General features: G+C 37.0%; 1 protein-coding gene across 4 annotated transcripts in view; it reads left to right on the top strand.

Annotated features, from left to right (window-relative positions):
• Positions 1–26,805, top strand: part of plxnb2 (plexin B2) — a 164,839-nt gene that overhangs the window by 133,873 nt on the left and 4,161 nt on the right. For all 4 annotated transcript variants that reach the window (XM_015393549.1, XM_015393548.1, XM_015393547.1 and 1 more), the window contains 16 exons: positions 920–1,117; positions 2,642–2,821; positions 5,443–5,579; positions 5,742–5,842; positions 6,161–6,390; positions 9,280–9,461; positions 12,683–12,749; positions 14,699–14,845; positions 15,934–16,090; positions 17,035–17,135; positions 19,992–20,076; positions 20,351–20,502; positions 20,729–20,889; positions 24,324–24,471; positions 25,220–25,284; positions 25,424–25,499. In XM_015393549.1, the coding sequence (XP_015249035.1) occupies positions 920–1,117; positions 2,642–2,821; positions 5,443–5,579; positions 5,742–5,842; positions 6,161–6,390; positions 9,280–9,461; positions 12,683–12,749; positions 14,699–14,845; positions 15,934–16,090; positions 17,035–17,135; positions 19,992–20,076; positions 20,351–20,502; positions 20,729–20,889; positions 24,324–24,471; positions 25,220–25,284; positions 25,424–25,499 (2,187 nt within the window). The remainder of the gene's footprint in view (positions 1–919; positions 1,118–2,641; positions 2,822–5,442; positions 5,580–5,741; positions 5,843–6,160; positions 6,391–9,279; positions 9,462–12,682; positions 12,750–14,698; positions 14,846–15,933; positions 16,091–17,034; positions 17,136–19,991; positions 20,077–20,350; positions 20,503–20,728; positions 20,890–24,323; positions 24,472–25,219; positions 25,285–25,423; positions 25,500–26,805) is intronic.

Below are 26,805 nucleotides of genomic sequence, written 5' to 3'. Positions count from 1 at the left end.
AGCTAGAATAACTATTCAACTGTTTGTCTTGTAAAACCATAATTTCTGCAGAAAAATAGATTTATCTGGTAAGAAATACTGTAGCAGCTGTTATTTTAAACTGAACGGTGCTAAAGTGATGGACAGAGTCAGCATTGTTAAAATGGCCCTGTTCTGTAAACATATTTTGGTTTATATTAAACCAGTCTTGATTATAGAGTACACAAGCTGTGTATATGTAATGTAACAAGGAATCATGAATAGAGAACTGTACATCTGAAAGCTTTTTAGAGGAAAAAAATCAGTCGGCCTTGATAAGCAATATTGTGAATGAGGTTTGATTAAATGACAATTGGCTATTTACCATAAAGAGTATAGTGCAAAGAAAAGCTGTTAAATTCACTTTTTTTTTTTTCATGAAACTAATTAGAGAAAATTATTTTAAGGTAAACAAGTCATAAAAAGGAGCCCAAAGAAGAATTAGTTTCACAGCTGTTTTGAATTTACCTGAATTAAGGCACGCCTGCCTTCTACAAATGTAAACTGAGTTTATAGTCTGCCATCAGTACAGTCAGTGAGTGATGGAAAATCAAGAAAATGAAGTGACAAAAGTTTGATAAAGCAATAAACTGCCGGTGGAGGAGTGACTCTGAGATCCGTGACTCATCTGAGGCAGCTGTTGTTCTCTGAGGCAGATTGAGGTCTAAATAGAATTATTTAAAAGACATGCATAGTTTGATCCTCTTTATTTTACAAAAACTGGTTTTTCTTACAGCAAACAACAAAAAAGGCCCTTCAACACCCACTATTTTCTTTTGAGTCCCTAATCCCGGTCAATAGTTTTTCACGCTGAATAGTGTTATGTTTTCATTTGTGTCCCGTCTTTCTCATTTATTATCTTCATGTCTTTTTAAAAAACTGTCACACCACGCAAACCCAGGTCGCCCACGAGAAGAACGACACAGTCATCCAGTTTCGGTCTCCAGAAATAAACGGCTCCCTGAGCCAACCCTTTAAAACCTACATCAAGCTGGACAATTGGATAAAGGAGCTGAAGCCCTTCGACTACCATCCCAACCCCACCTTCAACAAACTGCCGAAGAACATCATTAATGAAGCCAGCATCATAATCGTCACTGTGAGTATACACAGCGCACACCGCCTTCATTTGTTTAAAGAAATGAAGATAAACTGCTTCATTATCTGACATGAGAATTAAAGTGGTAAAAAAAAAGTGCTGAATTGCAGTTCTGACACATTTATATTACTTAGCAGCTTGTGTTCTGTTCTGTTGGTTATTATAATTATGCAAATAACAGTGCACTTGTTATATTGAAAGTGTTGATTTGAAATGATAAATGCTAATTATTGGTCCATTTAGCAAACATACATTTAAATGTATGAAAGCTGTTAAGAAAAAAACTAAGCCCAGGATAATGAAAAGCTAAATACAAATGATTGGACATGACCAAACATGGTTTCAGATTTCATGCATCTTAAACAAAATAAAAAAATCCCCTATTGCTTTGTATTTGCACAAATGTACATATTAGGTATGAGTAATTCATAAACTCATTTGACGTTTACCTCCTCATAGGAATTACATTATTTTCATGTGCTTCCTCTTATTTTGTTCTGTTATAATATTGTGTTATAAACTCCTACCTTTTTGTTTTTCTAAAACGGCAGAAAAAAAAATATTTTGAATTCAATATTAGTCAGCATAGTTTTTGTACTGTAATCTCCTCCTAAACTATCTTAAACTATCTTAAAAATTCTCAGGATCAAGTGAAAATCTGTGACATTTTTTTAAAAACGTTTTCCTCTAACCTTTCCTTTTGTTAAAATTACAGAAAGTTAGACTTGTTGACTTTCCTGAAAATTCCAATTGTCGTGTTGGTTTGCATTTTTTTTATTTTTTTTACCCAAATGCAGAATCACATGGAGAACCACGTGAATATCAATGTTTTATTTAAAAAAGCAACAAGAATCTGGAAGCAGAGAACTGAAGGAAGTCAGTTGAACTTTTTGGTTGGGCTGAGGGGAGAAAGCAGACCCATTAGGAAGGAGTTGGTAGATGACAACTGCATTTAAAGAGATTCACAAGAAGATAAATTTCAGCAAGAAAGATATTCCTGGTTTAGGTTTTAGCCTGGAATACCATCAGGGTTAATCATCCAGCGAAGAGAGATGATCCTCCGCCTCCTTATAAGCACGCTAGTCATCTTGATTGAGAAATGTTCTCAGGTGTGCAGCATCACAGGTCAGCCTAGCCTCAAGCAAAGATCCTCTCTGTGACAGGAAGCTCACTAACACCAGAAAAAAACAGTAAAACCCCACAGACCCCAACAGTGACTGGATTTGGGAAAAAATGTAAGGTTGATTATCTTTAGTTAGCAACAGCTTGTAATTATGCTTCCAGCAAACACAATCTTAATAATTTAAATGACATCTAATTACTTTTCAGCCCTTAAATGGCAAGAACTGTTAAGGGTTTGCACCCTTCACCCGATTCTAATTAAAAAGCCTCAAATAATGCTCACGGTGCTCATTAAGTGATGCATTTAATATTGGTAATTATGAAGGTTTTTTTTTTTTTTTTTCCTCTCGCACGTTGTTCAGTAACGACACTTTGAGCATTTCTGTTGCTCTTCTCCTGCAGGGTCGAGGATTTTCCCGAGCTATGACCGCCAGAGAAGCCCAAGCATTTGTGGGTGATGTCCAGTGTCAAGTCAACACGCTTCAAGACGACAAGCTTTTCCTGGACCCACCCTCCACCACGCCACGCGCCCGTTCCAGACGGCAGCGCCGGGACACCAGTCCTGAGATGCTGGACTTGCTGGTAAGAGCAGATAAAGATACATTTTTGAAACTTGGAAAAAGAGTTCAATATAAATTAAAACCTTTACCTTTGTTAAATATTTGACTCAGTTTAACTCTTAGATTAATGTTTTTTTATGCTGTTATATCAATCATTTCAGTGGCTGTGTAAAGCCCCAAAGAGTATGAAAGATTCCCATCTAAGACAAAATAATGAGCAACGAAAAATAATAAAAATTTTTGAAACTCATATCATAAAAATGGCCTTAAATTGCTAAAATATATATTTTAGTAATGAATGAATTAAGAGAATGAATGAACAGATTATTTAATAAATAGGTGAAAATATTTTTTTTTTGGGGGGGGGGGGGGGTCAATTAAGCAATTATGCTTTTAAACTGGCTTCATTAAACCTTTGATAAAGTAACTGCAAAATTGAATGTATCTATTGAAAAAAAACTTGACACAGGTTTTCAAGAAAATAATCTCATACAAAATAACAGCTTATCAGTTACTGTACTCGGCGGATATTTGAACCAGAAAATTTTTTGAAAACCATCTTAAAAAAAAATAGCATCAAATAGATGGAGTTTTATTATTCTTATCCTCCCTGTGTAAATATATTTACTCTGTGAACTTCAGACAGAGGCTCTCAGTGCAAACTTTATGTGAAATCTTTGTAAGAACAACTATGGATTAAAAACACAAGAATTTAAGGGATTTCAATGGTAACTGGGTGGGAGTATAACGGGAACAAATGAAGAAAATCCAAAGTAGAGGTTCCTCAAATCGCTAAGGAACATTACTTAAGTAAATGTTCTCTGCTACATTCCAAACCCATGTGCAGACTTGTAGACGCAAGAAGCTATTCATCAGAAATATTGCCTGTAGTTCTCCAGGCATGTCCTCTATACTTCTTGAGACATTTTTTTCCCTTTTCTCCAGCTGAGGAATTTCTCTGTAGCTACAGGCCCCTATAATTACATTTAATTATATCCAACCCACAATTGTGATGAATAGAGTAATCTCTCCCATGGGTAGTACCTAAAAGTGAGCTATTGTTTCACTTCTGCGGCTGTTCAGTGCTGCATAATTAAGTAACATGACTGAACTATCAATTGTACAAGATACGTGCAGTGAAAACAAGAGAGCATGTATGGCTTAACATTATGACCACTAACAGGACAAGATGCGCTGGTAGCCATTTCATATTGCCAGCTCTCAACTGTGTGGGACATGTTAAGCAGAAAGTGACCATTTTATTTTCACAAATATAGTTATAAATGGGGAAAATTTGATAAGGCTAATGATTAGAATGGCTTTAAGTCTCTTTTAGATGAAGCCTGGCCTGTGTGGTCTGATGCAACAGTCTAGATCAGGGGTCTTCGTTTTCCAGGCGAAGGACCCCCAAACTGATGGAGCAGGGACCCCCTAATTATATATATTGTATGAAATTGTGTTGTATCAAACTGGTCCTATAGTCACACTATTACATATGGAGTCCTGTAATGAAAGTAATTTCACCATGGGATTTTAAAGTATTTCTGATTCCTCGTTGATGGGACAGGTGTTGTGAATTAAATAGTGCCCAGTTTGAAATAGCTCCTGTTTGTTGAAAGACATCTTCTGCCTCCATTTATCTGTTTACGTGTTTAATTCATGTTAATGTCAATTCAAAGACATTTCAATTAGTGGAATAAATTGCAGGAGAAATATATTTTAAAAAAACGTCTAATCAACCAAAACTTCCGTGACCCCCATGCAGTACCTCTGTGGACCCACTAGGGGTCACGGACCCCTGTTGAAGATCTCCGATCTAGATAGAATGGCTTAAAAAGAAGACGGGCACAAACCAGTCAGATTGCCTTACCAATCTTTGTTAAATTCTAAAATGGTAAACAGTTGGAAAGTTTTTTTATTGCCTCAAAGTCAAGACTTGACTTTGAGGCAATAAAAAAAAAAAGATGGACTATTCTGCAAAGGCTTATAGTTCTAATAACACATGGACTAAAGGGGAAGGCCTTGTGGCAGAATGGCTGATGGAACATGGTAAAAAAACAGTAAAGGCAGTATGACACTTTGGACAGTCTTCTGCTGGGAACCACTGGGTCCTATAATCCACATGGAGGTTACTTTGACCAGCTACACCTTTTCATGGAAACTGTTCACTAATAGCAGTGGGCTCTTTCAGCAGTATAACGTAACCTGTCAGAAAGTAAAAAAGGGTCAGGAGTGATTTTAGGAGCACAAAGTTTTATTTGCCTCTAAACTCCTAAACTGTCTATCTTAGTCCTTGTTGGTATTTGTAAATTATTTTACAAGGAAACAGGTTCAGTTTTTGAGATAGAATCCCAATATAATCACTGAAGAGAATTTATTTTAAATTCATGTGATTCCTTTTTGTAACTCACACTTTATTAAAGGTCAAAAAAGTCTTCTGTAAAAAGTCTGCCATTTTGCTGATGTTAAGCTGACAGCGGTCCTTGCTCATCAGCACACTACAAAGGTTTTCAGTGGAAATAAATGCAGATTTCCATTTATATAGTTGGATGTTGCTTTACACATTCTATGCCACTGTCTGCGTGGGTAAAATGTCCTTCTCTTCTGTAGGATATAAAAGTCTCCCCCTGTGTTTATCCACAGATCAAGTTTGGAAAAGGAGAGTGGGTGATCGGCTTGGTGGAGTTTGAAAAGAAGAACGATTTGTCGCTCTACATAATCATCCCTGCGGTTATTGTGCCCATGCTGCTCATCATCATCATTTCTGTCTACTGCTACAGGTGAAATAGGCTCACTGTCCTAGACTATAACACAGTAGCTGTTATTCAAATTATTCTGATTTAAAAAGGAATTTGAATTCTTATTTAAAATAACAGCAGTTGAAATATTTTCCCTGATTTTCAAGCAGATACACCCTGCCTTTTCTTTTGGTTTCTGTTTAGGAGAAAGAGTCAACAGGCAGAGAGAGAGTATGAGAAAGTTAAGCACCAGCTGGAGAACCTGGAGGAGAGCGTGAGAGACCGCTGCAAGAAGGAATTCACAGGTAACAGGAAAACAGCTGCTAATGCTCAGCAATGTTATTAATGCCTGATTGAGAGTAATGTGCTTCATAGCTGTGATAGCATTTATTTTTTCCACTGTAATTAATTCAGTTCACCCACTTAGTGTTCTTCTGTCATCAATATGTGAAGTGGTTTGCCAAAACGGGTTATAAGAAGCAATCTTTTAATGTGGAATCGATGTTTCCTGGAAGGGTTTTATGTTTTCTGTATTTAATAACATAATTTAAATTGATCAACAAGAAAAAAAAAACATTTTATTTTAGAAAAATAAGGTCTTTTTACTTTCTGCTGTTTTGCAGACCTGATGATTGAAATGGAAGACCACACGAACGATGTGAGTGAGGCACGAATCCCCTTCCTGGACTACAAGACTTACACAGACAGAGTCTTCTTCCTGCCTTCCAAAGACGGAGCCAATGATGTCATGATCACAGGGAAGCTGGATATTCCAGAGGCTCGGAGAGCGACGAGGACACAGGCACTCAACCAGTTCTCCAACCTGTTGAACTCCAAGACGTTTCTGATTAATGTAATTATAATACAACACATTAACTCTCAAATAGCCTACCCAGACACTAGAAGCTACATATGGGAAGAGTTAGCCCCTGTTGCTCCCCTATGTGTCTGTTTCAATCAGTCCATGTTCATGCTATCCCATAACGGCAAACTCAGACTGTTTATCCTGGGAAAAAGACTATTGGCTAAATATGACGACTTTACATCTTTGTGATCAACAAGTATTACACTATAGTCAGTCGATTTATGATGCTGTCAGGTTATGAACACATACAATGTACACCATGCACTTTAAATTTTTACTGCAACATTGACTCTTGTATGCATTTGTGTTTATTTTATATATTTTGTGTGCTAAAGGGGCACAGATTAACTGTCCACATTTAAAGCTGACACATTTACATGAATCTGCTTGTCAGTTTCAAAGGACAGACAGTGATAACACCACCTCTGTGGCAGCACAAATGTGCAGTTAGCATAACTAAACACACACTTTTATGATACAGTTGTTTGCCCAGAAACAATCTCTATTTGTTCCTGTGACAGCATTATCTCTGTCCAGCATTACGTTATTGTACTATTTAAAGGGTATATGCTATAGTTATAGTATTCACAACATTATCTTCTCAGTTATATTGTGGCTTGATGGTCCTGATCATCATTTTTATTTGCCTTTTTGTAGACACCTAGCAAAGAGTTTAAAACTGAACACAAGGCAATGAAGAAAAGCTCAAAGTTAGAAATCAGGACAAAAATCTGCAAAAGAAGCTGTTCAAAGTCACCCTGGATGAGCCCACTCTGGGTTTTTTTTTGCATAGCAGGGCGAATTGGCTCTGACAACAAAGACAGTAATTTCATACAAAAAAAACTACAGGTCTTGGAGCTTTCAACTAGGTCTGGCCATTTTCTTTCACAAGTAATGTTACTCTGGTGTCCACCTCTCACTGCTTCAGCCAGTACCCATATAAACCATCCCACAGCCTTTATTGCAGTGATTTCCTTTTCTTTAAATACAGTTTGCACTATGTTTTGATATCGGCCTTTGAAAATCCTCTATATGTTCTGGTCTAACATGCGCAATAGCAGTCGGATCATGAAGTGGCTGTTTTTTTGTATCTTTTTTAATAACTTTTCATAATCTGACAAAAATGTACAATCAAATGTAGGAAATTGTTTCAATTTTTGGGGCACAGAGGCATGAAAAAAACTGACACAGATTGGGATCTGCTCACCCCTGCATAGTCGGATCCCCTCGTTACTCAGTCAGTGTCATATTGAAAATAATTGCACTGGAGATTAACCCGGGCTTTAGTTTATGAACACATAATTCTCTTTACCCCTTTAGAGTGATACTGAATTTACCTACATGTACTGTTAGTTTTCATGCAAGAACTTTGGGAATATAGTCTTGCTTTGTTGGGGTAACGGGGTGTTCTGATACAGTAAGTACCCTATTTAATTTTATTACAAATTATATTGTTTTTGTTAAGTTGCTTGAAATACATTTTTTTAAAGTATTTTTACCTTTTTTATAGCCAGTTAAAGCTTATCGACATGCAAAGATATCAAGTTCTAAAACATCTGGTTTACTTCAGTGTTCTTTTTAAAAAACATGAAACATATTAATCTAAAGCATACATTTATACACTTGAGTGTCCTTACTCACTTTTTCCATTAGTCTTTTTAATTTATTAATTGATCTACTTTATTAATTAATATTTAACTTCTTATATTTGATAATTGGATGCACCAGTTGTTTTTAAAGTTCCAATATAAAAATATTATTAAAGTCAATCCAAATAACTACATAGTTACTTCACTTACTAACTGATTTTGCAGTATATTAGTTACTAATAATGTTACGTTTTGAAAGAAGTAACTCATAACTTCAAATAGTTATTCTCTTAAAGATTATGTTATGAACACAGGTTACCAAATCAAACCTCTGTATTGGCAGATCATGCAGCGGCTGTGTAAAACATTGCAGCAGTAAAAAGAAGAAGCTAAAAGTTTCCCTTTTTTTTATTTATTTATATTTATTTATGCTGAGCTAACTGATATATTGCTTGTTTGGCTCCATGACAACACATTCAGCTCTTGCAGCAGCCAGTTATCATGGGTGATGTGCAAGAGGAATGTTTGGAAAGAGATGTTATTGATTGAAAGCGTTTTCCTCATTTTCTACTGCTTGGTTATTCCCTTCAAGCACAGAATAGTTGTTTCAAAATCCTCGTGCAAATAGCAGAATGAGACTGTTTTTGATGACGGGAGAAATCTGCCTATTTCACCTGTTTAAATTTCATGAACCTTATCCATGTTTATCGCATTGCAGGACCTTTGGGAAATCACTTAACTTTTCAAAATATTCAGTATAAATACAGATAAGTATTACACCTGACTGTTTTTAGAAAATAGGACTAGCTAGGTACCTTTATCTCTTAAGGATTTATATAAATTATAACTTTATCAAAGATTTATTAAAAATGCACCTTAACCCTGGCAATAAACTGCAAGAATCTATTTTAAAGTCAGGCTACCATCCTTTAAATGGAGAGCTTTCATGTTGTATTTGAGCTATAGCATCAGAATAGCTAAAGACTGAGCAGAGAGGGACGTGTGAAGTCTCATATTAATCCAATATTGCTGGCACAGAACAGGCCTCTGAGGTGTTAAGTGTGTGGGGAGATTCTTCTTCCACTAATTGGGATCATTTCTAAGCCACAAAGTTTTACAGGGCAGAACTAAAATTACCTTGATAATTATAATTTTCACCAGCATTAGTCATTTGATAATTTGAAAGTGTATTATGCAGGATTTGCTTCAGTGTGTGCGAGCTACATTATGATGATTAATTCTCACCTCTTTGTCTGCCCATGTCTGTGTGATCCTGGTTTTGTTGCAGTTTATCCGCACGTTAGAGCGCAGTCATGATTTCAACGCCAGGGCTAAAGTGTACTTTGCCTCTCTGCTTACTGTGGCCCTGCATGGGAAGCTGGAATACTACACTGATATTATGAGGACTTTGCTGCTGGAGCTGATGGAGGAGTATGTTCACAGTAAGAACCCCAAGCTGATGCTGCGCAGGTGAGTGCAAACCAACGTTATTCTGCTTATCTACAGATAATGGCACACTTTTAGTCTGCACTGGAGAGATCAATGTATTCATGTGATCTGGAAGCTGACTTTTTATTCTAAATTATCTGCAGGCCATATTTCTTAGAACAAGTGCAATATCTTCCTTTTGATAGTTATTTGCTTTCACATCTATTCAGTAATTGCCAAAAGAGAAATAAAGTTAATTGGATTTAGTAGTGCTTTTATTTTTCCTCTAAAGGGTTAGAATATTTGTTAAAAGTGTTGTTTCATGTTTTTAAATTTTCAGACAGACTTTGAAATTTGAAGATTAGTCAAACTTTTCAGTAGATTATTAAATGTCTATGATGAGGCTCTATAGGGAGTCTCTCCATTTCTAGACTTTGGCGCTGATCCTTTCAGCCAGTTGAGGCGGACTGGGAATCATCTCAAGATATGGTGGACTGTTTCATTCTATTGCCATATTTTCTGTTGAATTTTGCACCGACTACTAGTCCTCTAAGAGGGAGCCAGGCTGCAGCTCAGTCTATTCCAGTCCTCCTCCTTCTGTTCTTCCTTCTGTTTTCTTTTTTTTCCTCCTTGGAGCCCATCATAGTCTCTGCTAATAATTGTTGTTCATATTTGAGGTCTTTAATAACGCCTACAATATCATTTCTGATCAGATTAATCATCATAAAACATGCATTAATCCTGTGAATAAAATCAATTTTTTAATAAGTTATACTTGAAAGTATTTCATTAGAAAATCAGTAATGTGTGATTAAAATTGTTTGAAGTTATGAATATAAACTGTGCTGGCCATATGTTTACTTTATAGACAGTGTAAATGTTTGGTTGTTTAAATATTGAGCTCAATAGTGGGTAGGATCAGTGAATCTCTCGTCCTAATTTCCCCATTAGTCACTTCAATGGCCCCGTTAGATCAGAATACAATTTGAAATCCAGAAACATCCAAAAACTGAAGATGCCCTCAAAGAAACCAGAGGAATTAATATACTTCATTTTTAAGATATAAATCTAATGTTTACTATAATAAAATGTAAAGTAAAAAGGCTATCTGCTGGATTATTGTACATTTTCCTTAATCCAAAATATATTCAGGCTGGGCTTGGTCTTAAAAGGTTCAAAATAAAATGTTGTAGACCTGTCCATTAGGAGGATACCAAATAGACTGTTACAGACACAATAACAGTACTGCAACAAATGTACAATAAATTATAAAATAATGCCCAAGACATGTACTGTAGAAAGCACTGTACGGCACACAAAGTCTATTTTAGGATAGGTTTTCCTTATTAATTCAAATATGGATCCAGCTTTTAATATGGTTAAGTGGTTGAGCATTACAGAAATCTAATATTATCTTCTAAAGAAAAGTCTAAAATTATGGAAATTGGAATTATTCTGCCATCCCCATCCAGGCTGTGTGATAAACTAGTATCAGTATCACATCATCAAAAAACAGACTTTTGACACATTTCCACCATGCTTGACATATTTTAAAAGGTTATAAGATTTTAAAGCCTCCCCTTCACTCTTTTAAATACATCTTGTGTCCATGTGACTTAATAGCTAAATATTTGTGTCCTCTGATTGAAGTCTGGACTTTTTCCAAATGTCTCTGGAGAATATTCTTTACAGCCATGCATGAAGGTGTTTTGTAAGCAGTGTGTATTTCATGGTTATTATCCTCTCAGTCCCTATTGATATTATCAGAACAGTCACAATAATATTCTGTCTTTATGTATTCAATTACTGGTAGAGTTTTTAGCTTACCTAAACATATTAGGTATTTGGATGGACAGATAGGTTGATATAGAAGAGGGGCAGTTCAGTTTAAATGTTTAAAACATGGACGAAATTGAAACTGGTTTTGGATGACTTGAATTAAGCATCCTGATCGGCAAAGCTCTGACTTTAGTACAGCCAACTTACAATTGACTATGATTAATGGTTGGGTCTCTGTCATTAAATCAACTAATTCAAAAGGGCTTAACTGACCTGAGTTCAAGAAGTTCCTTTCTAAAGAAGCATTTAACAAACCTTACCTGGGATGTATGTCATAGTTTGTCTAAATGTCCTTTTTTGTAACAGTGCAGTTTAGAGATAATCAATAATAAATCCATAAATGTGTGCATCATACTTATTTTTCTATTAAAGTTAAGTTGCATAATCATTCCACCTTTGACAAAGAAAAATGCATCTCTTAAAACTCCAGCTTAATGGCACGCATGGCTTTAGTGATTTGATGTGAACCTGGAATCTGATTTGCATTAAAATATTAAGACAAGGTATTTCTGAGATATTCCAGAATACTGTTTTCATTAATTATTTTGACTTTTTATACTGAATATTTTTCGTTGCTCATTTGCTTTGCTAATTTAATTAGTCCTTCAACATTTACATTGAATAGTAGTTTATGAAAAAGCCTAACAGAAACCACTGATAGTTAGCACGCTCGGCACGGTCCGTTTTATTTGTTTGCTTACTGTAATGATGACATCAGTGTCAAATCCTCTACTGATTGCACTACAGTCGCTCATCACCTCTGAGACGGGGTTATGTGATCTGAACTATCTGCTGTGCCGAGGCAGGCTGTGACTTGCTGTAAGCAGCAAGCACACATCCTAATTATTCCCCAGTGGAGAAGCTCATTATGTTGATTATGCTATTGTACAAACACAGGCCCCCCTTATACACCAGACATCTAATTAGGTATGCCACAAGTTAACAATGGGTGTCACCAGCCCGTCAAGTGACCGCTGACACAAGATTTTGATTAAAATATCTTGACGCTGATTAGCTGTTCAGAAAACACTGAAGTGTTTCAGCATTTTCAGGAGGACATAATGGAGATGTTTACTGTTCCATTTTATTTATCCTGAATGCTGCTTTCAGTTGTGATGAATGTTGTTTACTTACAGTAAGTGAGTAGACAGACCTAAACCCCACGAAACTGGCAAAGAAAATACAAATAATAAAATTAGGTTAATCTCTACATGAAATTTGTACTCTTACGTCCCTCAATCCCATCTATTAATTCATGTCAGCCAATCCACACATCCATCCATCCCAGCCCCCATCTGTCTGTCCATTTCTCCTATATATGCATCCATGTGTCTGTCCATTTGTCCATCTGTCCCATCAATGTGTTCCAAATTAAAACTGAAATGATTCAGTACTAAAAGCATGATGCCGTATCTGTTTTCCAGGTCGGAGACAGTGGTTGAACGGATGCTTTGTAACTGGATGTCCATCTGCCTTTACCAGTTTTTGAAGGTAAGATCAGATTTATACACGGAATTTCAGAACGTATTAAATCAGTTTGATGACCGGAGTGGCAAAGGCAGATTAATTAGTTGTTGCGTCATCAGAAAAAAAAAAAAAACCAAGTAGTAAAAAACCACTGTCGCTCATCTGCAGCACGACAGGAGAAAAACAGCCATAAATTAGCAATGCCTGCTGTTATAGGAGTTGGGGAGATGGAGGATAAATCATTACAATTTTCCTTATGTGTGCTTATTAAATGAGGCAAGGATCTGAGTTTACATCTGTTCAAAATCCAAAGTAAAAACTTTTGTAACAGTTATTATCCATGATAAGGGGCTATGATTAACATAGAATAAGTGTAGAAGAGTGTAGAAAATGCCTGAGGCCTCTTTATTGTTGTGATTTAGGTCCTGTGTGCTGTAGGGAATTAAACTAGTGATTGAATAAGAAATTGCAAGACACTTTGAACTGTAGCTCATACAATATTATAGATTTAAACTCAAAGTAAACCTATAAAAGTTCCTGGTTTAGATGAGCCAGGAACTTTTATAGGTTTACTTTGAGAGTAAATCTATAAAAGTTCATGGTTTAGTATTTTGTTGAGGTTGTTTCTGCCTTATTTAGTGAGTTAAACCAGTGACTAAAAAGATCATATTATGCTTTGAAAATAAAGTGATTAAATGCTCTTTAGAAGAAAAGCCTCAATATATTTTATGGGTCAGGCTTAGGCTTGGGAATTGATAAGATTTTCACGATTCCGATTCCCTTATCGATTCTGTAAAACGATTCGATTCCTTATCGATTCTGTGAAACGATTCGATTCCTTATCGATTCTGTTAAACAATGAACTTTGTAGCATGTTTGATAACCCCAAAGAGAGGTAGCAAACTGGTTTATTTCCAGAAATGGCATATGATTTAAATAGGAACCACATTAAGCACAGTCAGTCATATAAAACTAGCTACTTACCACCAGAGTTCCCTTCCATGCTGTTCATAACTTTAGCTTCTGTCCGGAAGGGTCAAAAGCATGGCATTCATTAAAATGTATGCCATGTTGTGTACTCAGGTGTTTTTGCATGTTGGATGCATTTCCTCCCGCGTATAATTTTGCCACCTTACATCCAAACTTTTGATTGGTTTACCCGATGGGACGCCATTTTTCTTGTTTTGCTTTTCTAGACGTACGGCGGGTCACGTCGTACTTGCTTAACTTGCGTAAAAAATGTGACGTAACTTATGCAGAAAACGCGACAGAAGTTGTGCTACCCAGTGCTAGGCTCTGGTGCTGCCTGGAACTGTTTAAAGAACTGCTAAGCGAGCTGCCAAACGGTGCGATGGAATTGGAACACACAGAACCGGTTCTGAACTGGAACTGTTTTCGATTACAAATCCCTAGTCAGACTATTACTTAAGTATAATGTGAATTGCCAATTACTCTAAATTAGTGGCATAAAAATTATTGCTAATCTTTCAAAATAAAGCTCATGCATAAGCTTAAATATACAGTCTGTATATGTCTCTCATAGGTTAGTGCAGGGGTACCAAAGCTTACCATCCCGCGACTTTTAGCCCCCGTCCACCCTGTGACGGGATTAGGTGGTAGCTCTCAAGGACTGAATTTAGGAAACTGAGGGTTAGATTATTGCAACACTAGGTTCTGCATTACTGAAGGATTTAAACTATTCTTTAATTTAAAAAGTGATCCTTAAGCCTTTCAAAATAAATCTCCCCAAAACCTTTTAATATGAGTCATGATTTTTTGAAGTTGTGAGTTATTAGAGGTTAAGGCCCAGATTCCAAATGAAAAAAAGGTCTAATTTAATTTCTGAGTTTGCATGGATGTAGTGAATTCCACGTGTGAGCTATTTATGCCAATAATTATCTTCTAGAGAACATCAGAGAAAACTCCATAAATGTCTTTTTGTTTCTGTGTGTGTAATCGTGTGGGGATACCAGGACACTGCAGGTGAGCCTTTATACAAACTGTTCCGAGCCATCAAGCACCAGATTGAAAAGGGCCCTGTGGACGCCAGAGTTAAGAAAGCCAAGTACACCCTCAACGACACGGGCCTGTTGGGCGATGATGTAGAGTACTCTGTCCTGGTGAGGTTAACACACACACACACACACACATATATTTATGCATCCATAATTCTGCAGACACTTTGATTTCTGATTACACTTCTTCTGCACGATGGGAAACATGCACACTTACATGCTCTGTGTTGTTGCCATGGTAGCCATACACAGGAGGAAATCTTAAAGCGACTGCTTGCTTTTTATGTGACATCAATTTCCAGTTGTCAGTGTTTTCAGACTAAAAAAAGGGGGGAAAAGTCTCCAGCCACTCATTCCAGAATAGCGGTAAAACATGCAGTTTAGGTGAGCAAAGCACAAGTCAGAACAGGCATAGAGTACAAGCCCCCTCAGCAACCTTTCCTCGACCTTGCCACCTGCACGTGCTCTGCATCCATTTGGACAGCTTTCAGGAGTCAGTGAAAAGGCTGCACCTTTTATTTTAGTATTGTGTTTCAATAATGGAAGCTAATCTGAGCCCAGCTGTTTTCTGTTAAAGTCAGCGCAAACAAAAAGACCCATGGGTAATGGCGTTGTCGAGGACAATTATCAAATTAGGCTGAATTACACGTCTCCCGTTGTGATGGATCGCCTTCTGTGATTAAATTTCACGGGGAGAGAGGAAAAAAACGTAACATGCTGGATTTCACAGGCAGTTGTTGAATTATCCCTCTTTGAAATCTTCACCACTGGATTTAATTTGCAGCATGTTCTTTATATTAACTTAAAATGCAGATCAGTTTAGAAGCTCCTGGCTGTGAATTTCTTTAACCCCTGTCCAAAGAGCGGTCAGTTATCTCTGATAGCCTACTGGGTTTATTAGGTGAGGAGGGTTTTCTCCTGCTGAGCCTTGGTCATTAGCCAGCCCAGCCAGTCCAGGTGACAAGAGTCATGCCAGGTGTCAGTGCAGCATCTGTGTGTCTGTGTGTGCTTTCAAATGCCCATTTTCCATAACAGCAGCATCCCAATGCAGCTTGGGATACGGATGTGGGGGTGGCTGGCTACTCTGGTCACATGTATATTTTTCTGCATGCTTTTAATTTGCAGGACTCTCTGTTGGTGCATGGGCTGTCACCAGCTCTAACAATGTTTGCATCCCTGCGTTTTCTTGTCAGACCTTGCAGGTACTGGTTCATGGTGAGGGTCCAGATGTGACACCCGTCAAGGTGCTGAGCTGTGACACCATCTCGCAGGTGAAGGAAAAGATCATAGAGCAAGTATACAGAAACCAGCCTTACTCCCAGAGGCCCAAGGTTGACAGCGTCACTCTGGGTAAGTATAGAGGAGACAGTAATGAGCACTGTAAAACAGGGCGCTTTAAAAGTATTCACAGCTCCTAAACATAATAATCATGTTACAACCACACATTTCATTGTTTTGTATTAAGGTTTTTCCTTGACCAACAAAATAGACATAGATGTAAAAAAAAAAAAAAAAGAAACTGATTCATGATTTAAAGATAAATACAAATCTAAAAGTGTTGCACAAATTTGGATTTAGCCCCTCTAATACCTGCTATATAGATTCCAATACATACTACTGTATGCATTTTTCAGTTAGTTAACTAAAAATGATGAAAAAATTTACTTAAAGCAGAAAAAACAAAACCGGACCTCCAATACGCATTTACAAAACTGAAACACATTAAAATTATGCACATATAAAATCCCTTTTTCTTGTTATCCATTTATTCATTAGCTTGGAGAACTGATGTGAGGTGGTGGTGTTTTTTTCCCTAAATAAGCAGTTGATGCTCTATTATGCTTCTTAAACTGTATGGCAACCCTAAAAGGCTAAATTCTCCACATATTTTCTTGCATCAAAGCCATTCACGTCACATTGAAGGTCTTATTTCTTTATATATTTTAATAGAAAGCCATCTCTGTTCATGAAATAAAAGACGGCTCCCTTATATTTGCTAAACCTGTAAATTACACATTCAGAACATCACGTTTGATGTCAAGTCTGCAGTGATGCAGAAAATGTTCGGGTGAAAAACACTAATTTTAATTAAATCTAAATTATTCATAAAAGAGTGATGTCTTTGCTTCACCCCCAGCCTCCTCAAGTGTATCTTTTAAACCCCTGTAGAAAGCTGAGTGCTTGCCTTGAATAACTTAACTAATTTGAACTCATGTAATTACCATTAGAAAAGCATAAGCATGTGGACATTTTGCTCAGTTTTGCAACATACCTTTTGTTTTTTCAATTGACAGAGTGGCGTCCTGGCTCAACGGGACAGATTTTGTCTGATCTGGACCTGACCTCGCAGAAAGAAGGAAGATGGAAGCGCATAAACACTCTGGCCCACTACAACGTGAGTACTTGGAAAATATTTTATCATAATTCCACTGTGCCTTAAAAATCACTGCTGCAAATAGCTTTGGATTTGATAAGAATGTAGGGAGATGAATAGATAAATGTGGGTGTGTAGAAGCGGATAGGGCCTAATATTTTCAATCCATCTAAGTCAGTCAGTGTGAACTGCATATTGGAGCGATTTGCATGAAATCTGTCTGCAGCAGATTTTCTGACCTGAATATATTAGCACACATTAAATTATTGTTTGTTCTTTTTACAAAGCTGCCAAATGTTTCAAATTCTTCACCATTTATTGCTTTTACATGGATGTGTGGAAATAAAGAAATACATTTGTTTTGAAATTTGCAATCTGTCAGATGTAATTTGGTATTTAGTGCAAAATAAATCTCTACCCCTGCTAGCTAAATTGTTTCAAAAATCTCCATACTTGGTTGAAATATGACACAGCACACTGGCTGCAATATATATGAGTCTTTTGAATACCTAGCTAAAAGTTAAAAGGGGGGAGTTATTATTTATGACAAGGACATTCCTTCCCACTCGCTTATGACACCCACATAGTAATATGGTGTAAATCTATTGTAAAGATTCTTCAGTGATGAATATTATCCTGCATTTGTATTCAGAAAAAGTTGCAGAGGTTTTTATATTAAATACTGTTGAAGTCATTGTTTTGATAAATGACAGTTGATTTAATAATGCATGTTTCATTTCCCCTATATTTTTTTAGTTTAGATCTGTCAGTCAGCCTGGAATTTATTTCCCTCTTATTGTATTTTGACTCAGTCAAACATCTGACAAGCTAATAATTTTATTACTATTAAATACATTCAAGCCCAAACATGTTTTTCTCTCTTGGTCTTCCCTAATCAACTTGGTAATACACTGGACTTTACCCTGCCACTCCCTGCAGGCCAGTTTTGGTTCACAACTGAATGTCACTAAATCTTCCTGCCACTCTATTGATTGGGAGAAAATAAAGGTTGCTCAGTAATATCCCCCATTTGCCCTTCTTTTCAACTACTTAAGTCCTGATCTTCCCAAGCAGCTTGGCCTCTTTTGATCCTACCTGCCTCTCAGTTGTTCTTAGACCTCAGCATAACTGCCATGGATTCATCGCCTCTGTCAGTGTGCTGCTAATCACAGTATATGTGCAGTCAATAAGAGGGTGTGCCACAGAGACTGGGCCTCAAATATCACAGTTAAGATCCATTTTTCATGTCTGCTCGTCTCATTGATTAGAAATAAATTCTGGGGCAAAAAGTGGGAGGGACAAACACAGCTGAAATACAGTGAAGGGCATTTCTTCTTACTACAAAACCCCAATGCATTTTATTGCAATTTTATGTGAAACACTGAAATTAGGTCACTTAAATTACTGCTATGGAAAAAATTATTCAATATTTTTTTTTATCTTTGTAAAAAAATACTGGAAATGTTGGATATTTTAATTCTGTCTATTTATCTTATCCTTATATCTCTAAGTATAATCCAGTGTGAGCCGTTGCCTTCATAAATCTCCCAATTCGACATTATGGGAGCGATATTATTTAAAGCCCTTTAAAGATCATATAAACATGGTTTTTCATGGAGAAGGACTTTTTCCATACTTGGTAGAACACATAAAAATGGGACAAAATGTTTAGACAGGAAACATTCGCGCGCACACAGAGCAATGGTTGCTGGATGGAGAGCAGAGGTTAAGGGAGTCAGAAATCTTGGCAATAACATCTTTTTCCTGTCTTCGGTATCTAAAAAACAAACTCAGCACGCAACACAGACTTCCACACAGACTTCTACTTGGGCATGAGGCTATCATGCACACACACAATTAAAGTAGCCAGGGCCAAAACAGACACACATTAGCCGGGTTCCAATTAGGTTCCACACAGTCCATGAGGCAACACTCTCTGTTTTGCACACACATTCACACCATGTTACAATATGTGTAAATACAACTGAGATAGGTGTGTAGTCTTTTGGCTTTGTTGTGATGTTTATTGAGATGAGAGTGAAGTCTCTATTGTGCATTTTAGAATTCGACTTGTCAATAAATTCTATTTCTCCCCTCCGCTGGGCAGAAGAAGATAATTATTTACAGTGTCTTGATATTTTTCCTTAAAGAGAAACTATTAGTTTGAGTCCCAATAACATAAGGTGTGTATTTTAATTTCAGAGTTAATAGAGCTGAGCAGACAGCAGATAAAAGGTTTTCTTGAGAACTTTAACAAAAATGGGTGAACATGAACATAAAGAATATCAAAAAGAACACAGATAAGTTAGTCAGAAAAAGAGGGCTGGGTTATAAAGCAATGTTTCGAATTCCAAACATCTCACAAAGGAGTTAAATCTATCAAGATAATGGATGTCCACCAAAACTGTCAGTGTAAGCAAGGAATGCAATAATCAGTGACAAAGAAATCTGACCCTGGTAACTCAGGAGGAGCTTAACAAATCCACTGCTCAGGTGGAGAAATCTACCAACAATTCTAAGATTTGACTTTAAATCAGACTTTTGTGGAAATGTGTCAAGATAAGCAGCTGCTGAAAGAAAACCATTAGTGTTTATGTAAGCATTTTTTATTACAAGCCATGTTAGGGACAAGGTAAACATCTTGGGGAACACACTGTATAGTGGAGAACATACGTACTGCGTTGTAATCTGACCACATCATTACCTAGCTGTGGAGATACTAAACTTAAATACATATCGTGCAAATTATTGGTTGTTGAAAAAGTTTTGCCTATGAATTAAGATCTTAATAAAATATACAGACACTTGTTGACTGGGTTTGAAAGCTGTTACTTCACAGTTTCTAAAGTTATACTTTCTGACATCTCTCCTTTGCAGGTGCGAGATAATGCTACACTAGTTTTATCCCGAGTGCTTCACACGCAGCAGAATTACGACCAGAACCACGAAAACCACGAAGAACGTACGTTTCCCTCAGCACACATGATAAACTCACACTAGTTTATTCCAGAGTAACAGCTACCTCATGCCTTTGAGAGATAACGCTTTTATTTCTCTCATTTCCTTTGAGGTTTTTTCACGTTTTCCCTCCTTCATTAAACATGCTAATACATGTTATATGTTTTCAACACCTCCAGATTATAGTGAACTATACAGTTTTAATTTAGAATATACTCTGGTAATGAAATGCTTCTGAATGTGTTGGGAGAAAGCTTGAAGTTTCATCTCTGCAACAGGAAATGCTCTGTTGGAGGATGATAAAGTTTTTCATCTGGTGAGGCCAGCAGATGAAATGGATGAGATCAAATCCAAGCGAGGGAGCATAAAGGACAAGTCGATGACCAAAGCCATTACAGAGATCTACCTGACTCGACTTTTGTCTGTAAAGGTAAAACACAAACCGAAAACTGTGTCAACTGTCAGATAGCAGCTTACCCTGTATAAGGTGCAGATGTTTTTGTTGGTGTCTTTGATACGGTTTGATACTCAGAAATAGAAAATAATACTCTAACTGAAACACATTATCTCCACTTTAGACCGCACAGGTGTGTGCCAGAGTTTTGATATCAATAGCTATTAGCTGACTAGTCTGACTTTCTTTCTGTGCACTTTAGGGAACATTGCAGCAGTTTGTGGATGACTTCTTCCGCAGCGTGCTGTGCTCTGGGGCCGTGGTCCCACCAGCTGTCAAATACTTTTTTGACTTCCTGGACGAACAAGCACTGAAACACAACAATGTTGATGAGGAGACCATCCACATCTGGAAGACTAATAGGTAAAAAATAGGAAAAACAGCAAACATGTCATATAATGTATTTTCTGGGCTGCTCAGTGGAGCAGTGGGTAGCACTGCTGCCTTGCAGCAAGAAGGTTCTGGGTTTGATTCCCAGCCCGGTGTCTTTCTGCATGGAGTTTGCATGTTCTCCTTGATTATACATGGGTTCTCTCCGGGTACTCCGGCTTCCTCCCACAGTCCAAAAATATGAATGTTAGGTTAATTGGCTTCTCTAAATTCCCCTTAGGTGTGAGTATGTGTGTGAATGGTTGTTTGTCCTGTTTGTCTCTGTGGACCCTGCCTCTCGCCCGTAGGCAGCTGGAAATAGGCACCAGCATGCCTCGCGACCCCAATCGGGATAAAGCGTGTCAGTGGATGGATGGATGGATGGATGGACAGACATTTTCTATTTCTTTGTTTTGATTGTGTACAATTACCATAAGGAAATAAATAGTAATACATTTATTTGTTTTTTAGTAAAGTTTCAGGGATGTGGTGTTGATATTTTTTTGCTTCAGATATGCAAGGAACATCCATTTATAAGTCCCAATTGTCCTGCTTGACAAGTTGTGTAATGATAGCTGATTGTTGACAAAAGAAGTAATTTTTATTTTTGCAGACAACATGTCCTGCAGCAAAAATATTAATAAGCAAAATAATTGGAAGATTCATATGTTACTTCTGTTTGCTAAGATATTTTGTTTTATCAAATATTTATTTCTGTATTGTTTTCTATTAGGATTGCTAAAATGCTGCTCACATGAACATTAATAGTCTATCCCCCCTAAAGATTATCTTTTAACTACAGCTGTGCTGTAATTAGTCTTTCACAGAAATTAAAGTTGGTGTACTGTATAAATTAGAAGGACCTTTTACTGCCTTTACTTGACTCATTCATCATCCATGATGTTCAGGGAATGTTGTCCTTTTGGCAGGTCAAGAGTAAAAGAAGGTCCAGCTAGTTTTGATTAGATTACGTCAGAAATGTAACATTGTAAATCCCTAAGCCACTTTGTGCCATATGTCTCACATCATCTAGTGCAGGCATCCCCAAAGTCGGTCCCCAAGGACCGCTGTCCTGCAGGTTTTAGAGGTTTCTCTGCTTCAGCACAGCTGGTTATAATGATTGCAGTAGAACAAAAGCCTGTTAATCAGCTTTCAATTAAAATCAGCTGTACTGGAGCAAGGAAACCTCTAAAACCTGCAGGACAGGTGGCCTTGAGGACTGAGTTTGGGGATGCCTAATCTAGTGCATTTCTACCCGTCTTTCCCATATAAGGATTGACAGTTTTTTTTTCTGTGATTTATTGGAACCCCTGTAAAAGGTTTGCTTAAAAAAAAAAAAACCTAACAAACTTTGAAATCAATTATTTCCCATTTTTTGTGGATCTAATTCTAATATTAGGAACAAACAAACAATGAATTAGTGCACATTTTTCATAGAGGAAATAATAAATCCCTTTCAACGGAATATTTTTTACCAAAATAAATTTTTTGATACCCATATCTGTCAAGTCTTCCGTCTTGGCCGTATTTTAGCCATCTCCCCTGCCATTCTCCCATATTAGCAGTCTTCCATAAATTTCCTGTATCACTTTATTATAGAATTGTAGAAAAAAAATTACTGATCTGTCTTTCCAAACGGAACCGTTGCTAAAATCGCAAGATAAAAATCTGCTCACCTTGTAGTTTGCAATTGGTTGAAAAGCATTTTTATCTTTTTAGATTTCTTGTGCACATCTTAAAATATATATTGGATACTGGAGATTGACTGGGTTATATTCAGACGGCTCGCAGAGGATATCGTAAAATTTCCCTTAGTTTGAATCCAAAACTTGACAGGTTTTTTGATACTCTTAACAATCTTTATAATATAAGCTTGATTTAAGCTTTTTTCAGTTGATCAGATCTTTTAGGAAATTTTAATTGCATGACTTTTATTAACTAGGTTGCCTATGTGATGTGACACAAAGGTCCATTACTTTAAGCCTTTAACCTCAGGCTGAATAAGGACCAATTTTATCTTTTCTCCATGCTTGGAGAAGAGGACACTAAGGGAGGAAAGGGTAGAGGTTTTAATCCTCAGGTCACCAAGTTTCAATAACAACCACAAGACGATGGCTACATGGCAGCCAAGTGTTTGGGGGGAAAAAATTTGTTGTCCCATCATCACAAACATATGTCATTCACTAAACACAACTATGACTTTAAGACTTGCTTTGGTCAGTTGGGTTAAGGTTGAGCTTCATACTCCAGGTGAAGTCAAAATAAATAAAAACTTATCAGCAGGGGTGCAAAAAATGTGCAACAAGTAATTTTAAATATATGTGCTCTTTATCATTGTGATAAAATGATAATCTAATAATTACCTAAAAAAAAAATCAGTAAGGTAGGCCTACATGCATTTGAATACCTCAAAGATGGATGAAAGTCTGCCTAACAGCAATCACATTTTTGTACTCTGATATAATAACTCTTCAAGAAATAAAACTTGTTCAAGAAAGGGCTGAATACAAATGCTCAATTTCGGCATACTTAGTTTGCATTTGCAATCTCGGTGCTCCCATGTGGCATTTAAGAGCATAAATTAGTGTCACGTCGGCTGAGGCTCAAGCATACAAGACGACGTGTTGCATGTAGATGCCTGTGATTGACGCGATGCTGGCAAGAGAGCACCCACACAAGGACACGGGATGAGCGATTTAATTACTTACTATACTCTACACCCAATCCTGCATCCACCCGTTCTGTTTATCAAATCAACTGAGGGCCATGTATTTAATATGAATGTGTGTATGAAGCATAACAAACAAACAAACATGGTAATTATTTCCCAAGCTAAATTAATTCTGTGATTATAGTAACATAGCTATTTTTATGCTTCTATTGTGTTCTAACTGGAGCCTTCCCAGAAGATATAACCAAATCAGTATGAATTTTACACGCCGGGTGTTTACTCTCCCAGATGGTGGGATGTTCACAGCAACCCGGGAGGGGAGGTTTGTGAAAACAGCCTAATTTTGGGCGTTTTCATGATAATAAACCAAGACGAGCTTAGAAAGAAGAGTGTCGAGCGTGTTTTCCTTTTCAGGAGGGAAATTAGCACAAGCGCTGGGGCGTTACTTTATGTAGCCTGGTCTTTACGTTAATCTCTGCAGGAGCTGAAAAGGTCAACGTTTGGCTGTTACTTTGGCTGTCTTTATCTCTGTTTGTTGGCATGGCGCATATTTACATAGAGGTCAGCTTTGTGTAAAAGACTAAAGTAAACTGACAGTAAAATGGGGTTTTGTTTTGAATAAACTGACCTGTTTGTATTGGCATCAGTTCAAGCACAGACAAGTGCTCTTTCTTATGGCACCTAAGTCATTTTTATGTTGTTTTAATGCTCTAACGATGGTAATCACTGTGATATGTTCTCCCCCTTATCTGTCCAGCCTGCCGCTAAGATTCTGGGTTAACATCCTCAAGAATCCTCATTTCATCTTCGATGTCCATGTGACTGAAGTGGTGGATGCTTCGCTGTCCGTCATCGCCCAGACCTTCATGGATGCTTGCACCAAGAGTGAGCACAAACTTAGTCGGGTGAGTAAAGCCAGATGAAAGGAATAAGAATGAGTTGAAAATACAAGAGATGGAGACTGAATAAAGACTAAATTGCAGAGAGAAAATGAAGGACAATACAGGAACGTGTCAGTAAATTAGAATACCATTCAAAGGTTGAATTTTCAGTAATTCAATTCAAAAAGTGAAACTGGTTTATAGAATTCTCTCACAAAGGGGGATATTTGAAGCCATAACTCCTGGAAATTTTGATGATTATGGCTTACGGCTGATGAAATGACCTGAGAAAATGTGAATATTTCTTGAATACATTCATGTTTTGCAGCTTTTCAAACTGAAATTCCAAGTATTGAGTTTTAACTTAAACTCTTAAATGAGCCTTGATCCACAGTCATCAGGATGCTGCAGTTATCCCCTCTCTGACACCTATATGTACCATACTTCCTTTTACTCGTTTTTTTTTTTATGCAGCCTTTTCTAAAGAGTTGCCTTCTTCAACAGTTATTTGGTACTAACCTTTCTTATAGGGACTGTAAGTGAATCTCTTCTGGACCTACTTTGTATGAGCTAACATAACATTGTACTCTGCGTTTGATGTCATCCATAGTTATTAATATTGATTCAAATATATGTTTGATGCTTTTAGTGTCTTAAATATTTAAGTTTCACATCTTTAATTGAACTATTTGGACTGATTATATTCATAGTTTTCTGTTTTATTGAGGTGCAATTCAAATAATTCTTAACCTTTTTATTTATTTGACTTTAGGACTCCCCAAGTAACAAGCTACTCTATGCAAAGGAGATCTCCAGCTACAAGAAGATGGTGGATGAGTAAGTGTTAGCTTATTACTCTCAATCTTTTTGGTGTTAAGTTTAAAATCATTCAGTTTTCAAATATTTTTTTTCTTTAATTGCAGTTACATAACTGAGTGCTTACCACCTCTTGTCTTCTCTTTGTGTGTGTGCACAGCTACTACAAGGGCATCAGGCAGATGGTCCCTGTCAGTGATCAGGACATGAACACTCATTTGGCGGAAGTGTCACGGGTGAGAGACACAGCTGCCATTATCTCTGGCTCGTAGATGACCTTGCTTTAAAATGTTACACTCCTTATGCAAAAAACCCATTTGTTTTTGCTTTTAAAGGAGGAAACATGAAGTACTAAATAAATGTTAGGAGGGGAGGTATTACATTTAATCCTGAGCGTTTTTCCCCTGATGGTTATCGCCTTGCTTTACAATATGTCATCTTCTTGTAAAATTCACCCTGACAGTTGTTTAAGTCTGTTTTAATGTTTTTACAATTCCCACGACCGTTCTAAAGGTGTAAAACACTTTAGTTACTATGTGTCAAAATCAACCTTCAATTTAATAGGATTTATTTGGTGACAGATTTTTTTTTTTTAATAAAAATCATTGAAACAGTTTTTGGCATATTAAACTTGCAATTGAGCTATAAATGGGACGAAGGTAAATTTATATGCTTTCCATTTATTTTTAAGCTGAATAGAGTTTCTTAGAGCTTTTTATTAGTCATCTATACCTTATCTTACAGCACAGAATGTAGGTGAAGATGTATGAAGAAAAACTACTGCACAGATTTGCAACTTGTGCTTAACAACCATAACACACCATCAACATGCAACTGGCTCTTTCTGAGTAATATCAAGGAAATCTCCTGTTCTGTTGTAAAGGAAGATCCAGAAGGAAAGAATTGTTATATAACCACAAACAGCCTCTGTGGTTCTCCCATAAAAATAAAGATCAGTATGTAGAAAAGCCTACCTTTTAGCATAGTAGAGAATCCAGGATGCTGTGGGCCTGTTCTACCCTGTTTTGTCCTTTCTTCCAATATCAATGCGAACCTTACATTGGGTGGCATTGTGAATCCTCTAAAAACCAAGGCTGTTAATAAAAATCTGTATAATTATTTTTATAATTTGTGTCTCTCTGCAAGATTATGGGCCAAAACATACAGCCAAATACATACAGAAAGATTCCCCAAACAGAAATTATTCGGTCATAACTAGTGTTGCACCGATACCAGTATCAGTCGGGGCCCCGATCCAGCACTAAAATGGTGATATCGGTATCGGCGAGTACCAACAAATAGGGCTCCGATACCATTTTAAGAGCCAAAAGTTTATTAAACTATTGTCACCCATTCCAGGTAGGCAATAAAAAGTTCTACTGGATTCAATTTGTATTGGTATTATTATTCCTCCTTCACAAAGGTAGGCAGCAGCTTGACAAAGCCATGATGGCAATTATTTTCCAAGTAGTACGCAGTTCTTCATATACACACACACATCAATTTCAAACAGATGGTATCGGTATCGGCCAATACTGCACA

Source organism: Cyprinodon variegatus, unplaced genomic scaffold, assembly GCF_000732505.1.
Source record: "Cyprinodon variegatus isolate N-32 unplaced genomic scaffold, C_variegatus-1.0 Scaffold647, whole genome shotgun sequence".
Taxonomy (NCBI): domain Eukaryota; kingdom Metazoa; phylum Chordata; class Actinopteri; order Cyprinodontiformes; family Cyprinodontidae; genus Cyprinodon; species Cyprinodon variegatus.
The sequence above is the reverse complement of the archived record's forward strand: the minus strand, read 5'-3'. Positions and strand labels throughout refer to the sequence as shown.